Source organism: Gavialis gangeticus, unplaced genomic scaffold, assembly GCF_001723915.1.
Source record: "Gavialis gangeticus isolate Ggan-Ray unplaced genomic scaffold, GavGan_comp1, whole genome shotgun sequence".
NCBI classification, from domain to species: Eukaryota; Metazoa; Chordata; order Crocodylia; family Gavialidae; genus Gavialis; species Gavialis gangeticus.
The window spans coordinates 1,061,415-1,077,420 of NW_017729007.1; the positions used below are offsets into that span (position 1 = coordinate 1,061,415).

At 41.9% G+C, this 16,006-nt stretch overlaps 1 protein-coding gene across 2 annotated transcripts in view; it reads left to right on the plus strand.

Moving 5' to 3' along the window:
• Positions 1 to 16,006, plus strand: part of EPB41L4B (erythrocyte membrane protein band 4.1 like 4B) — a 236,630-nt gene that overhangs the window by 102,454 nt on the left and 118,170 nt on the right. For both annotated transcript variants that reach the window (XM_019509253.1, XM_019509255.1), the window contains exon 16: positions 3,252 to 3,370. In XM_019509253.1, coding sequence (XP_019364798.1) covers positions 3,252 to 3,370 — 119 coding nt within the window. The remainder of the gene's footprint in view (positions 1 to 3,251; positions 3,371 to 16,006) is intronic.

Below are 16,006 nucleotides of genomic sequence, written 5' to 3' on the forward strand. Positions count from 1 at the left end.
GGGCCCGGGGCGGGGGAGTCATGCCCTGATGTTGCCACCCCCCCAGATTCAGGAGGCACCACTCACCCATGCTGTACCCCCTGCTCCTGCACACATGTGCACTGTACACACTAGGGTGGTCAAAATGCATCATAGGAACAGAAGTAAGGAGGACTTTTTTTTTTCAATGTACCTTCCCTCTTGCCTCGCCTTCTTCCTCAGTGGCATATTCCCTTCCCTCCACTGCCCACCATTGCTGCTGTCCCCAGCTGATCTGGGTGCAGGGGTGGGGAGGTTAGGGGGAAGGTTCCAGAGCCCCACTGCTGCTGGGCTGCATGTGGAGCCATGCTCAGCTAGGTGAGGAATAGACGTTACACATAAACTGGTTTAAGTGATCAGAAACTGGTTTAAACCTGTAACAGAATGTAAGTTCAGTGCACATAAACCAGTTTCAAAATGGCTGAAACTGGTTTAAGATAAATCTTTAAGATAAAGATGCTTTGCAGCCCTGGGCTGGGCTTGGACTGGGCTAGGCTGTGCTCTTTGTTCCAAAAAATAGGCTGGCCCTGCCCCTCTCCTTCATAACCAGAGCTCTGGGGGAGACTGCAGGCCCAGCAGGGTCTGCCTGGCTTGCCTCACTGCTCAAGCAGGGATTCCCACCTCTCTCCCTCCCATCTCCCATAGCACGGACCTCACCCCCATGGACCCTAGGCATGTGGTATGCTATCTAATGCTGAGAGGTGTTTGTGTGTGTGTGTCTCGAATTTCACTGGGACAGGACAAAGGCAGATAGAACAGTGTCTATTTAGGGCTTTTTGGAGCTAATCAACAGGTCAGCTGATAATATCCCTCCTTGGAAAAAGCTGTTTAAGAAGAACTTGAACTAATGAAAGAGGCTTTTGTTTTGCTGATGGGCTGATAAATACTTTGGTTTTATCAGCCTCCTCCTGGTTTGCAGCCCTTTCAGGTTTGCAGACAGGGAGAGGGAGATTGAAAAGCTCAGTATCATCAACAGATGTATGCACTGCACCCCCCTCCCTTTGCTTCAGAGTGCTAGCCTGAGGCTGGGGGCTGGCAACACTCCTGCCCCTTGAGCAGTGAATGGGATGGGAGGGGAAGGGAAAGCCTGAGAGTGCAGGCCAGAGTGGGGGATTAAACTCCTCCCTAATCAAAGTGTCCTGCTGGGGCCTGGCCAGCCTCCCCCTTCAGCTCAGCACCATGGAAGGGAAGGGAGGGCTGCTCTAGCACCCCCTGGCTTCTAGCCTGAGCTACTACAGGCATGTGGCTGCATTTCTGGAATGAAAAGGGGATGTCTGTCCACCTCCAAATCGGTTCAAGCTTTGCAGGTTAGAGTAACATGCAAAGATTGAATCAATTCAGGCTCTGGCTTTTTGAATGTCTGTCCCTAGCCCTAGAGACAGCAGCAGCAGTGGCCAGATACCCCTGGACCTGCTCCTGAGCTGACAGATAACACTGTGGGTACCTGGCAGGGAGAAGTGACCTGCCTCCTGCTGCTGCTGTTCCTGGCTGAACTCAGTTCTGCACAGAGTTGAGCTGCAGTGGGCAGTAGTGGTTCTAGAGCGCCCTGTACTTGGGACAGCCAGAGATAGCAGCAACAGTGTGTGAGTGAAGAGAGGGGAAGGAATGTGTCACTGAGCATGGAGGGGAAAGGAGAGAAGGATTCTTTCTTGCTCCAAGGACTTAAAAATAAGGTCTCTGGCTGGTCTTCCCAGTGTGGTTAACTGAAAGGGGCAGGTGTCCATGCCACTGTATTCCCCTGGAATCTGCAACTTAATCCATGTACTTTTTCTGTGTGTTCTCTCCTAACAGGAACACAAAATGCATCTGTTTATACAAAAATGATCTTGGCTTATCTAAGTAGTCATGCTAATTTATTTGCTAGGACCTCAGTGCAATTTCTTAGTTCACAGCTTTATCTCTGTAGAAGTAAATATAGCATGGCAAATGTTAGATTATGCCGTTACAGGTAGGAATCAAACAAGAGAACAGGCTGAAAAGAAATTATAAATACAGTAGAAGGAAGGCAAAGTATGGTCTACATTACAAAGTTTTGCCATTATTGCTATATCAGGTATGGATATGAAACTGTGACACACTGCCAGCTGATGTAGGTCTGCATATGCCACTCCCTTTCTCTCCCCATCTGAACACAACTGTTCCTGCAGAAAAGAGTATTGCTAGCTTAATTGTTATTGTTTAGGGACCTTATCTGCTGCAATGCCCCGGTAAAGGGCTTTAGTATAGCTATGGTAGCATCTGTCTTGCAATGTCTAAAAAACCCTGGGACCCATTGCTTAGAGGCTTGATCCAAGTACACCAAATGGAACAAGAAGACTTATGTCAGTGGAAGTTAGTTTTAGTTCCAGGACCCTGATTCAGCTTTCCATCCCAAACCAATAAAGCTCTTAACATGTGTTTAAGTGTTTTACCAAATAAGATAGATTCAAACAAATGCTTGAACAAGTGTCAAATTAGGCCACAAGTGAGATGTATTAAAATCCATGCAATTATTTAAGAATTTGCTCCAAACCTACAGAAGTCAATCTGAGAGTTTGGATTGGGCCTTGGATCAGACCCTTGAGTTTGTAGGATTGGGCCAAACTGTTGCTACCTAATAACTTAATCACTGAAAAAAACCAAATATACACAAAAATGTGGCTTATTAAAACAAATTAGATTTGTATTTGAAGATAATTTTCATGTACCTTCTATTTCATCACTAAAATGTTGTTATAGGCCATTATTTGCAAAGGACTCAAGGGAATGTTTAATCATTAATCCTGAAATATGTGTTATTAAAAAAACTCTGTTACTATAGCCTTGATATTTATAACACCTATTGCACACATTTCTGATTACAAATGAAAAAGTATACTAAACATAAAATCGCCAAAATACATGCTGAATGGCATGTTATGCCAGATGTGGGCCGACCTTATGCCAGATGTGAGCCCACAGGAGTCAGTGGCAATGGTGTAGTAACTTGCTATGAGTGTAGCGTAATCAGTTTCTCTCCCAGAGTTGGTTTAAAAGGCACTAGAATTTAAAAATAAAAATGTTTGCTAAATAGAAGAGAAACTAACTCAATAAACAAGTTTATAAACATTTTAGAAGGCATCACAGCATAGAAAGGGTACATAAAACATTGATACTATCCCTTCAAATGGAGTTGAGTGTTTTGCCGTGTAATGCTCTGGTAACTGTCCTTCAGATTTTGTTTTTTCTTTCTTTCTTTTGGGCATATTTTATAGAATTGAGCTCAGGAGTTCCCCTCCTTTACGATGACACTCCTGCTCATCTGAAGAAGATGGAACCAGAGACTGTAAAGGTGGTTGGACCATGGCCAGCTTTGCACGTCAATATAAACAAGGTATAGTGCATATGCTAGACAGCTTCTTTTGTCATTTTAATATTCAGCAGTGGTGTTATATCACTATTAATTCAAACCAGTATTCTGTCTGTCACATATGAAGCATCTTGTACTATTTCCTTATAGGCTTTAAAAAAATATTTCCTATTTCCTTCCACTTCATCTTCTGAAATTCAGTTAATTGGAAATGGTTGGTTAGGCAGAAAAAAGGCTGTGTGTGTGTGTAAGTATAAAAGACACATTTCCTAGCATTCCTCTATGGTGTGCTTTATATTGTGTCTGTTCTCTCTATATATGCCTAAACTATTTACAGAATGAGAACTCAATTACAGTATATTGGGAAGGGGAGAAAGGACAGTATTGAGCTTTTCTATGACAAAGGATTGATGATCCTTTATTTATATAAATTATGAACAAGGCACAGTGGCATAACAGTTAAGGGGTCTCATTACAGTTCCAGAGACATAAGTTAAAGCCTAACCCCAGACTTATCCCGAAGCCATTTACAATTGACCCCACCGTAAATGAGCAGGGCTGTGCAAAATTTCACCGGCTGTTTCATTTCAACGCTGTTTCGACTCATTTCGAGCTTGAAACAGCAAAATTGAAATGAAACAGGGGGCTTTGAAACAGCCTCAAAACAAAACGAGGCCAGTTGAAACATTTTGAAAGTTTTGAAACTTTTCAAGTTTCGAAGCAGCAGCCCAGCCAGGTGGTGGGAGGCAGGAGAGAGCCAGGACTGCGCTCCCCATGGCTCCATGCAGCCCCATGTGGCTCAGCTCGGCGGGGAGCACAACCCTGGATCTCCCTGCCTCCCGCCACTAGGCTGTGCTCCCTGGGGCTGGCGGAACCAATCGGAGTGCAGCACCAGCACTGCCTGCCTCCTTACTCCGGGCTGCACTCCAGTCGGCTCCACCAGCCCCATGGAGCTCAGCCCACTGGCAGGAGGCAGGCAGAGCCAGGGCTGTGCTCTGCCTCCTGCCACCGGGCTGAGTTCCATGAGGCTGCAAGCCGCCGGGAACCCAGCCTGGTGGAGGCAGGTGGGTTGGGTTCCCAGCTGCTTGAAACCCGGTGCAGCCACTCGGAGCCCAATTTGCTTCAAGTTCCCAGCCACTTGAACCCCGATTGCAGCACTGGGGAGGGGAACTCAGCCGGGCTGAGTTCCCTTCCCCAACCTGATCGCAGCGCTGGGGAGGGGAACAAAACTTGAAATGAAACATTGTTCCATTGAAATGTTGAAACGGATGTTGAAGCAGAACGCTGCTGTTTCGCACAGACCATTGAGTACCTGGTCATTTGGGTTGGAGAGCTCCAGGCTGTTGAAAACAATGCTAGTCATAGCACTCCACTGGCAAGAGAAAGCAGTGTGCATTAATCGTGCCATGCTGGGATGGAGTTTTGACTTTATTTCAACTGTGTTAACTCCCCTGCAGCTTAAACATGTCTTTGTTTTGGCGATTCAGTCAAGTTAGTAGCCCCAAACTGAGAAAATCACAACATTTTAAATTTAAAAAAATAGACTTATTCTGTTCTTCTTACAAGAAGTTATCTCTGTAGTGCTATAGAACAAGCCTAGCCTGGGTGTACGTACGAGAACCAAAGAATTTGGGATTTGATTCTATAGTTATTAACTTTGAGACTTTGGAGGAAGCCAGTAGAGTTGTGAATGTGACAATTCCTGCAACATGACCTTTAGGGAACTATCTTGTTTCTACGGAACTGACTTTAAACAAAGCAGGATAAGTCCCTTAGTGTGTAAACTGGTTAAGAGGGAAGACAGGGCTTTAAAATAATTAAGTCAGTTCAAGGGAGAACATAATTAAATGACTGTATATTGTTTTCACACAGAGATATTGATAACAATGCTGCATTGGAGTATATGCAAAGGAAGAGGCATCTAGATTACAGTTTAGAAGTAAGACAGCCGAAGAGGAGATATCTGATACTAGAGAGATCTCTAGTTTCACAGATAAGGTCGTGACAGGATCCAGTGAGTTAGAAGTAAAAGTTAGGGCTGGCAGAATTGTTTTTCCTTAAAGATAAAGCAGAACATTTTAGTGAAAAAACTAAATATGAACTATTTCAGCCAAAAAATCAAAAACCTTAATATTTCACATACAGGTTTTGGATGTTTGGTTGGGTCAAAAATTTCCATTAGACACTTTTTCGACAAAAAAAAAATGATGCTGTTGGAGGAAGGGAGGAATGTTGACAGGAAAGCTTCAGTTAGTTTTGTTAGAAATAAATTGGAAATAAGGTGCAAATCTTTAACAGTGAGTGTAACAAACCACTGGAATAGCTCACCAAAGGAAATTGTTCATTGCATGGTGTCTTTACTGTCTTAGATCAAAAACAGATGACTTTCAAAAAGAGGCGAACTGATTCCATCATCAGTCTTCTTATCGCTGTATTATGGCACAGCCTGCCCTGGAATATTATAAGAGGCACTATACCAATTTATATTAAAGCCCAGTACCAGCCCCAAAGAGCCTGTAATTAGACAGAACCAGTCATGGGTTAGGACAAAGAGATAATATAAGATACAGGTAGAATGAACAGCCTGATAACCGCAAATCACAAATTTTACTGAGCTCAGGACAGGAAGTACTAGTTGAGGTTTTTTAGCCAGTACTATACATAATAAATATCCCTAATGGTGACCTGATAACCTCGAGATGTATTTATTTATATTTTTAAATGACAATTCCAAACATATTAGATCTGATTTTTCCATCCTGATATGGATTATCTCCCTGTTCAAGTAGTACTACTGGTATCCTTATAATGTGTGGGGCAAAATCTGGCTTTCAATTCTTTATTTGGTTATGCCTACATGATGTGATCCAGTGCAATGCAAACATATGTAAACTAGCTCAAGTAACAGAAGAAGTATAGCCACAGTAGCATGGTGCTCTGCCTAGGCTAATATTTGTTTCTCAATGGGTCTAATTAGTTTGGGTGGAGCATCACACTAGCATTATTAATCCAGCTCTTGGTAGCCAAGTTGCATCACTGAGAGCTAGCTTGCATTCATCTGTGCAGCACTGCATTGTGCCATGCAGACACATGCTATGATCCTTAACAAAACAAAAGGTCCACTTGGCTACCTAGTGATTTTCTGTGGCTTGCCTTGACAGCAGCAGATTATCATTTAAATTCAGAAGGATTATTTTTTTAAAGCTGAATTAAAGGAACCCAGTGCTACAGCAAGTCAGTACCTTGCTGTGATTACAAAAGAAATATTTTCCCTCAAATACTGACCTCTTTAAAAGGGCACAGTAAATACGCTTCACATCTGCTGTAATGAAGAGTTGTAGCTATCCATTAAAAGTTAAGTGAATGGAGAAGTTTTTGCACTGAGCTTGACAGTTTGCCAAACTCAGAGTCTAGGCTGTTAGCAGAAGCAGTTTCCAGAGACATGGCCAATCCAGTGAAAATACCACGTGGCTAATCCTGGAGATTTCTGCTTCAGGAACTGGAGAACAAGAATAATCCATGCATGAGGGATGAGGAAGTTCTGAGGGTTTAAACCAGTACATTCTGAGCCATTGAAGTTTGTATGTCCTTTTCTAAGGATAGCACAGGTTTTTTTTAGCAGAGAACATTGAAATAAGCTGGACTTGAAAGGTATGGCTGTCCTACTTAGCTCTGCACTCAGGGTTGTCCCCCAGCCCAAATCCACTGACTGTCTATACTGAAAATCACAACTCCCATCAGCAGTCCAGACTGCCTGAAGTCAAGATGCTTCATCCACCTCTCCCCAAAGTATGTTGGATACTCACCTGGGTACTGCAGATCTCACACCATCAGGAAAGGTCCACCAGCAGCAATCCCATAATTTCTTGGATCTCATTTCTGGGCCATCTGTACATGACTTCCTGTCCCTCCTGTTTGCAGCTAGAGCCAAACACACAAGGAGAGAAAAGTCCGACTGATTCCTAGAAAGACTGCACTCAAGGAACAGGAAGTTTCTAGAAATCTATCTGCCCACTACTGTTGTCTCTCCTTCCCAGCTTTGTGTGAAGTTGCTGCCAAGGTAATGAGCATGGCAGGAGATGACTCCTCTGCATCAGGCTAAGCGCAATTTTAAGGGTTGACCCCAAAGAGGAGTGTAGGCATACCCAAAGTTAGTGGTGTGGATTCCTGCAGTTGACCCATCTTATATGCAGCTGATTAAACTGAAAGGGTGCATCCAGATGAGTGCAGATGTTTGGTTCCCCCGGAAAAGTAGCAGCAGCGCACCTTGCCCATCCCATGTGTGCTTTGGTGTGCAGCAAGTTACCCCAGGGGCAGTAGGGGAGGCTGGGCCAACACTGTTCTGGCCCCAGCAGCCTTACCTAGGGTGCTGGGGGCTTCCCGTGGCTGTAGCTGAGGCGATCCTGCCAGGCAGAGCCTGGCCAGCAGCTGCAGCATGACTATAGACAGCCTGGCTCTTCTTTTCAGCAGCGCCCGCTGCCTGAGCATGCACAGCTCTGGTTTTTCTTTCTGTGGGTTTATTTGACCCCTGGATATCCAGGGGTCAGAAAAACCCACAGAAAAAAAATGGAGCAGCACATGCATGTGCATCTTGCCCTTGCAACATGGAGAATGCCTGACTGTGCAATATGTGGCTGCAGACGTGTTTGCAGCGCTAAATACCATACAGCCACGCTTGTCTGAATGCAACCAAAAAGTCAGACTCCTTCCATATTGTTCTGAACTGTCAGGCTTTTGCACCAATCTCAGCTGATGTTTTCTAAAAGAGGGGAGAGGTTGCAAATGTTGGACCCATTCTGTTCCAAACAATCAGCTCTGCTCAACAAGAGGGAGTAAGGTAGGATAATCCAAAACACTGGATCAAATGAGCATTTTCACAAGGAAGAGTGGACCTTGACATATTGTCATTTGCCTTGGGTAACAGGACAGTGAGAGAACCTTGTAAAAATCAAGCTGGTAAGTTTTAAAGAGTAGCCAATATGTTTCTTGTTTCTAGCTCTCCCCTCACCCTCTCTCGAGCAAAAATTCAGCTCCACCTTATGACACCATTGATTTCTCTTCTAAAGTGTACTTTTTGTCCCCAGTTGTGCTTCATCTCAAATATTATGTTTTAGCAAAAATCAATGGCAGTCAAGTAGTTATGAAGCTGCAATTTTTTTTTTTTTTTTTTTTTTTAAAAAAAAAAAGGGAGGTAAAGTGTTTTTAAAGTGCAATTTTTTTTTTTTTTTTTAAAAAAAAAAAGGGAGGTAAAGTGTTTTTAAAGTGCAATTTTTTTTTTTTTTTTTAAAAAAAAAAAGGGAGGTAAAGTGTTTTTAAAGTGCAATTTTTTTTTTTTTTTTTATAAAAAAGCAATAGCCTTTGAATAGTCTCTGATCTAATTGTCAAATCCCAGGTTCCATTAGATCACCCTCTTTTCCAGTTAATTACTTTTGCAAGCAAATTGCTTTGGGGCTGAAATTTGTTATGCTTGGTATCAATCCAGAGTTGAATTAAAAATTGATAGATTAGGTTCAACTAGTTGATCCAATTTTCTTTTACCTCAAACTCCATCCAATGGGTATGAAGAATGGGTTTGGAAAAGGGACTGGACAAATTCCTTTGGTAGAATGGTAGCAGCCCATTCATTTGACGAGCCACATAAGTCAGCTGCAAGATGTTGGTCTGTCTGCCTGTTTGGCACCAGTGAATTTATTTTTATCTTCCAGATAAATAAATAAAGAGAAATACTGAAAATTGAAATATATTTTAACTTCCTTTCTCATCTTCAATTCTTCTTTTTTTTTGTTCAAGATCTTAGTGCTTCAAAGCACTATCTACCACAGGAATGTCCAACTGGTGGCCCGAGGGTGCTTAAATTGTGGTATGTGGGGCTTGTCAGTGCATCTGCCAAAGCTGCTATTTTGGCACAACTCTGGAACCCAGGGGAAGATTACTGCCAGTGCTCACCCATCATCCCTTTGTCTACCCCTGAATTCAGGGTTTTCAGTCACCATAGGTGACTAAAATAGGTAGCAGGGGAAAAGGAGGGGGGTGGGGGGAATGGCATCAGTGCTGATTCCCTGGGGTACCCATACATGAGCTTGGAGGCTGCTCTGGCGTGCGGAAATTCCAGCATGTTGGAGCCGACTCAATTAATCGAGTCTTCTGGACTGTGGCAATTGTCGTGCTTAAGCAGCCTCCTTTGAACGAGCTTTGGTTCAAGCGCCCCCGCCACCATTTTCAAGTGTGGGGATGCTGATACAGGAGACATGGTGGTGCGTTAATCAGAATGGCTTTTGGAGCTGCTCTAGGTAAAGCACACCGCTCTCAGCCCCCACAGCACCACTACCAGAGCACATGTAAAAGTGCCCCTGGGTTCTGGTTCCACCAATGCACCAGCTGTAGCGGCTATGCCAAAAAGCCACCACTCTGCCACTGAAGGTTTGTCATCCAGCCCGCGAGAAGCCCCACAATACAGATCCATACTACAGGGCCTTGGATGACCGTGCAGTAGAGCAGGGTATATAAAACCATACATAAAAGCCTTTAGCTGCCTGCCTCTTGCATGGCAGCAAAACCTGCAGCTATTCCATTGCAAAGGACCTGACCAGTGAGATACTAAATAGTCTATTGACGTACCTGAGGTTCTTGGCTGCTTAGTTGCCAAGTGATAATGCTACCTGCCTCTGATGAGTGAGGAACAGGATGGGGTCAGGTGGGCTCTGTTTTCATTAGGAAATAAGGTGTGTTTTAATCCAGTTGCAGCTATCATGTGATAGATACAAGGCAAAATCTTGGGAAATTTCACATAAGTTAGCAGGCTAAGGTGAGTCCTACACTCCCTAAATTCTTTATCTCCTAATGTCTGTGGATGCAACACACATTTCTTCTCTTCATTGTCTTCACTGAAATTTTCTTTTGTTTGCTACCATGTGTTGACTAGTTAACATAACTTATGAACACGCCTTCTTTTTCCCCCTCATACATACTGTTTGAGGAGGATCCAGAAAAAAAACTTATTTTTTAAAGTAGATTATTAGGATAATTCAGTTGAAATAAATTGGAAGAGGGGAAAACTGTAGAAGTTGCTGTTGGTGGTGATTCAAAAAATCAAAACTTTTCAAAATACAGAGGAAGGGGTTACAACTGTTTATTTAGAAAAGAACAAGTGGAGAGTTGTATAATGGCTGTTCTTATTTGTCCAGGAGTAAAATATATGGTTAATTTGCTAGTGAAAGTCAGTGTTATCTATCCACCCATTGTCCAGCTATTAACAAACCTACCAATGAGTGCCATTGAATTTACTCAAGTGGAAACAGTATGAAAACTACAATAAGACCATAATCCTAAAAAATCAATACAAAGCAAACTGCAATGCAACTCTGGGCTTAATCAACCTACATCTACCAAGCACCATTCACTTAAATACTACTTAAAGCTACCTATATTTCCCCACCCTCAGGAAAAAAACCCAAACTATTTTCTTATTGTGGCAACACTGATCAAAACTATGTGAGCACAAGTACCAAAATGGCATTAGTAACACTTAAAGGTAGCAATTATAATGAAGCCATTTTAAGGAAAATACCTTTAACTAGATTTATTTTGAGTCAAGCCTGAAAAAATCATTAGATTGGCTTAATGATATGAAGGTGTTTCTTTTTTTTAATGGGATTCATTTTATTTGTCTTTGCTTGCTGAATTTCTCAGGGGAGCACATATCACATTTATAGTTCCATGCAGTCTCAAGAATCTAGTCGTTGAGACTTTCAGAATAACATAAATATCCCTAGGATTGTTACAAAGTGAAAATTTGGTCAACACACTATCATACCAATACAATTCTAATGGCTTCCACATAGAATGTGCTTAGTTTACAAATTTAAAAACAAGTTTTTAATAACTGTCAGCCTGGGAGAATATCTAATCTCCAGCTGTTTTCATTCTGCTTCATTCATTATTGCAAGCAATAAAGGTTCTAGAAATGTAATAATTTTGTTTATTTTGCAGAAGGCAACATAATACAGCTTACACTTGTGTTGCTACAATGTACAGGCTCTGCAATGCTGAGTTTTTAAACCTTGTATTTTGTCACAAATCAAGTAAATAAGACTTCACCCCTTCCCACTCCCCAAATAAACACAGAATGGATTTACCGCTACTTTTCTGAACATAACTATAGTTGGAAAGTACTATTGCAGGAAGCCAGATAACAGAATGTAACAGTGCATATGGTAGGTTTATTTGTCAGTCAGGAAATTAGGCAACCTACCTGGTTTTTGACTAATCCTTCAAACCTATTAGCCACTTTCCAGGTCACAGTAGATGCCACATTATGCTCAGCAAAGGTGAAGTCGTTCTTCTGGCAGAGGGGCAGGTTTTGTTTCTGTAAAGAAGCTTTGAGCGTGGAGCTTATGTCCTGCTGTCAAAACATTGTAATGTACAGTCCAGTCTGGCTTAGTAGACTTCATAGTGTGCACCAGACTTAGCACAAAGCAAGGAGTGAGTGGGGAAACTTTCTGCATCTCCAGGGAAACTTTGGGTATGAGAGGTCTGCCTGCAACTTTTGAAACCCTCACAATTTCCACTTTGGTGGCAAAATCCTCCCCCTGTATCTTTGGCATTGCTGTAGATGAGCTAGACTGGTGCACTTTACCAAGTCTTGTGTGACTGATAGCACAGATAGGGTGAGTCAAGAGGAGGAGTCTGCCATCACAGGGCTGACAGGCTGGAGGCCCTGAGAAGGATCAGGGCAGAGCCCCCATGCTCAAAACTCCCCTGCGGCCACATAACCTAATCCTTTCTGCCCACATCTGTGATGTAGAGTAGACTAAGCAAGTCTGCTAGGGTAGGCTAAGGAAGACTACACCAAGCAGCAACCTGGATGACTAGGCAGAGGGAAGGGGAAGAGGGAGAGTCAAGCGGCTTATGCAGCTTCTTGATTAATTGTTTTTTCCTGGGCTGTGAATCATCATTAGCCTTAATCAGGTGCTAACAGGGAGGAGCCAGCCCAGTACACAGTGATGAAAGAGTAAGCACCTTTAATTCATGGTAAGCAGCACCTTAAAAGAATTTGGTAACTGGCTTGAGATATGTGCTATAAATAGCTATTCACCTTACCTGTGGGCATTATAAGTGGTTTGCACTGTACTGAAGAGAGTGAATGACTTCACACTCTGACTTTGTCTTTCCTATTCATGTTTATTAATGCCTTGACTATTGAGTGTTGGCTGTAGCCATGTTAGTTGAAGGACATGGGCAGACAAGGTTCTTTGGGTAAATGCAATATCTTTTATTACACCAGCAAAATAGTTGGGAAAAAATGTTCTTTGCAAGCTTTCAAGCACAAACTCCCTTTGGGAGATAGAGTCAGTCTCCCTAGGCCTGAAGAATGGTGTTTGTACTCAAAAGCTTGCAAAGAACAATTTTTCCAACTATTTAGTTGTCTAATAGAAGATAACACATTTACCCAAAGAACCTTTTTTGGCTATTGAGTAACACTGTTTCTTTTAACAAGTCTAATTCAAAACTCAGGTACTGGCAAAAAATGGTAGAAATGGACCCCATGTACATATCAGTGAAAGAGCTCAGGATGGTATAACATCCTTTTAGCATAATTATCTGCCTTAACCGGGCCATCATTTAGATTTTTAATATTAATACAATGTTTTTAACCAAGTCCAAGGCATAGTTTTTATTGTTTTGTTTGGTTGGGTTGTTTTTTGTTGGGGGGGTGGTCACTTGGTGAGAGTGTGCACAGAGAAAAAGCAATAGGAAAAAACATTCAAATAGCAGCAAAAAGTTGTTTCTTCTATTACTTGCTTTCCTCTGTTTTAATCAGTTGGCATAGTTTTTTAATTACATACTCTAGGTTTCAAGAATGCTCAGAGGCATAGAAGTACACCAGTCCTTCAATTCCCTTTGACACATCTTCAAAGAATTATATGAACAGAAACAGATACCGAAAAGCATTAGTAATCTAAAATAGTAAGATGATATACAAGTTACAGGGCAACTTGTTTCAGCATGAGGGGAGAACAAACCAAGGCCTCAATAAAATAACTTGTATAATGGTTTGGACTAAACAGCTTCTGTGTACAGAAATTGATAGCCTAAATAACAGCAGAAAAATCTGTCATTGCTTCTCCAGACTGGCAGGAAATTTCTAACTTTCAACGTGTTTTAGGTGACAGTAAGTATCAGTTAGATCGGGGCATCAAAGATCTGGCCTGTGATCCAACCCATGGTGCTGCCTGTAGGTCTTGGACTGGCGCCACATGCAGCATGCGTTGGTGCTGGCCCTGCATGCTGCATTAGGTGTGTAAAGCTGGCCTGGCACGTCCTGTGCATATGGCTGGTCTGGGTCATGTACTGCAGTGTTGCATACAGGGCTGGTCTGGGGCACGTGCTGCACACCTGCAACCAGTCTGGCCCTGCACATTAGATCTGTGGGCTCAATCCAGCCCATAAACCAGCCCTGCACCTCTGGGCAGTATGATTTTGAAACCCCTAGGTTAGGTTGTAGTGGCATAGGATGACCTGAGAAAAGTAGAGTGCAATGTATTTACTATGGGCAAGCTTAAAGGAACATGCCACCATGGCTGAAACAGATAACTCCTTCTTGTGTGAACCAGATCAACTAACTGGTGGGGTGGAGTGAAGTAGGGAGAGTCTCTGTTCATCTGTGCAAGAGGTGGATTTGAAGCTCCTTAAAGCTGTCACCTTGCTCTTACTTTGACCCATGGTGTGGGTAGACTGTGTAGAGGAGGAAAAATAGGGGATGACCCTGCCCTCTGTGAAAATTTCGTTGGAGACCCCAGATACAGCTAATAGATGCCAAGTTGCAGAAGTCTGTGATGTTTCGAAGGCACAAAAGATAGCTTCATCCTTAAGTATCATTTGTCTTTATTTTTGAATAAATTTAACACAACTAAAATGAACACATTTATTTAGTTTCTAGGTATGAAACATGGATTGTTTCTAATATTGCTTTTAGAAATGTCATTGTAAGTGGATGGCTTGTACTATCTTTAGAAATCAATATGCCTAAAAGAAGACTTGCTGCTAGTAGCAGCATTTTAAAACAAGTTCAAGTAGTGCAAATCTGGTTAATGAGTCAATTGGTGAATCAGCTGATTGTGCTTTCCTTGTGATTAACTTTGTCTTTCTGAATGATCTATGTAGTATCTCCACTTGCTGGTATCATTGAGGATCCAAGAAAATCATTTATACTGAAGGAGAACTTCAGTTTGATTTTTAGATGTTTGTTAAATTTCTGGTTGTTTCTGAGGTTGAACATGTATCTACAGTTTTGTATGTTGTTCCAGCCGTAAGCAGTATTTTGGGGGTTTGTTGTTTGTTTGATTTCAAGTATTTTTTCTTTAGGTTGAAAATCGAAAGGATTAAGTTCAATGTCCAATAAAACCAAGATTAACAATATTAGATGTGGGTCAACAAATAGTTTTGTAAGACTGAGTAACACAAGTACCAAATAAAAGAAGGAAGTGCTGAATAATACTATAATAGACAGTTGTTCAAAGGTATACCTGGAAGCTACAGCAGTTGGATCCTGAAGGCTACAAAGAATAACTTTGCTTACACAAAGAAAATATTATGCAGTCTCAGTAGAGTTCTGCCAAGTCTCAGTGTCTTTCAGGGTGTTCACAGACTGCCTGCAGAAGGCAAAATAACTGCATTGCTGGTTTTTTCTACTTGCAGAAAATGTCTCCAGGATTTTGGCATACCATATTGTATGAAACCTTTTGAAATCAGTGACATGAACAAACAAGATTTTGGTGGCCATTAGACAGTGAAATGCCACAGTCATGGCACAAGGAAAAATAAGTGAGATGGCTTCTGTGGTTAAAAGAGGTAAAGGCAAAGTCTCTAAATTCACCTTTGAAATCTCAGGATTGAGTTGTCAGAGGTGACCTAGAGTGCTATTTTAGACCTGATTTTTTTCTAGTGCCTTCTATCTTATCATTCTTTACACCTGGGCTGAAGTGGTGCAGAACAGACATGAAATACCATCCAGTTAGAACAGCAGCATTTGACATTCATTTCCCACAGGTGTCAACGATGTACTCAGACTATTGTTCACACCTAAATTCCAGTGAGATGATGGGAGCATAGAATTAACCTTTCTAATACAGGTACTCCTCACTTAACGTCGTGCTGGTTAGTAGTGTTTTGTTATTACGTCACTGATCTATTAGAGAACATACTCATTTAAAGTCATGCAACGTTTGGTTATAACATTTGGCTGCCGCCTGCTAGTAAGGAACTATTGTGATATAACTGGATTCGTTTAACATCCCATTGCTTAAAGTCGCATTTTGCAAGAACGTAACTGTAACGTTAAGCGAGGAGTAGCTGTACCACTGCTCCAGATTTTCTTTACAATGTATAAAATGTTATGATGTGCTAGTGTAAAGCCTGTCACACCCATGGGTGGACTTAGGATTTTGAAAAGAAGGCCGCAGATGGAGTGGTGCATCATCACATGTAACACAACACATTTTTCTCCAGTTAAAGATTTACTAATATGGTAGGGGCTAGCACTGTATTATTCAGTTTAAGATTAAAGCAAAAACAAATATAACTTTATTGGAATGTGCACTACTTTTCTAGATTATATGTAAAGTCTAAAAACACAAACTAGGCCAAAAAAAAAGGAATCAA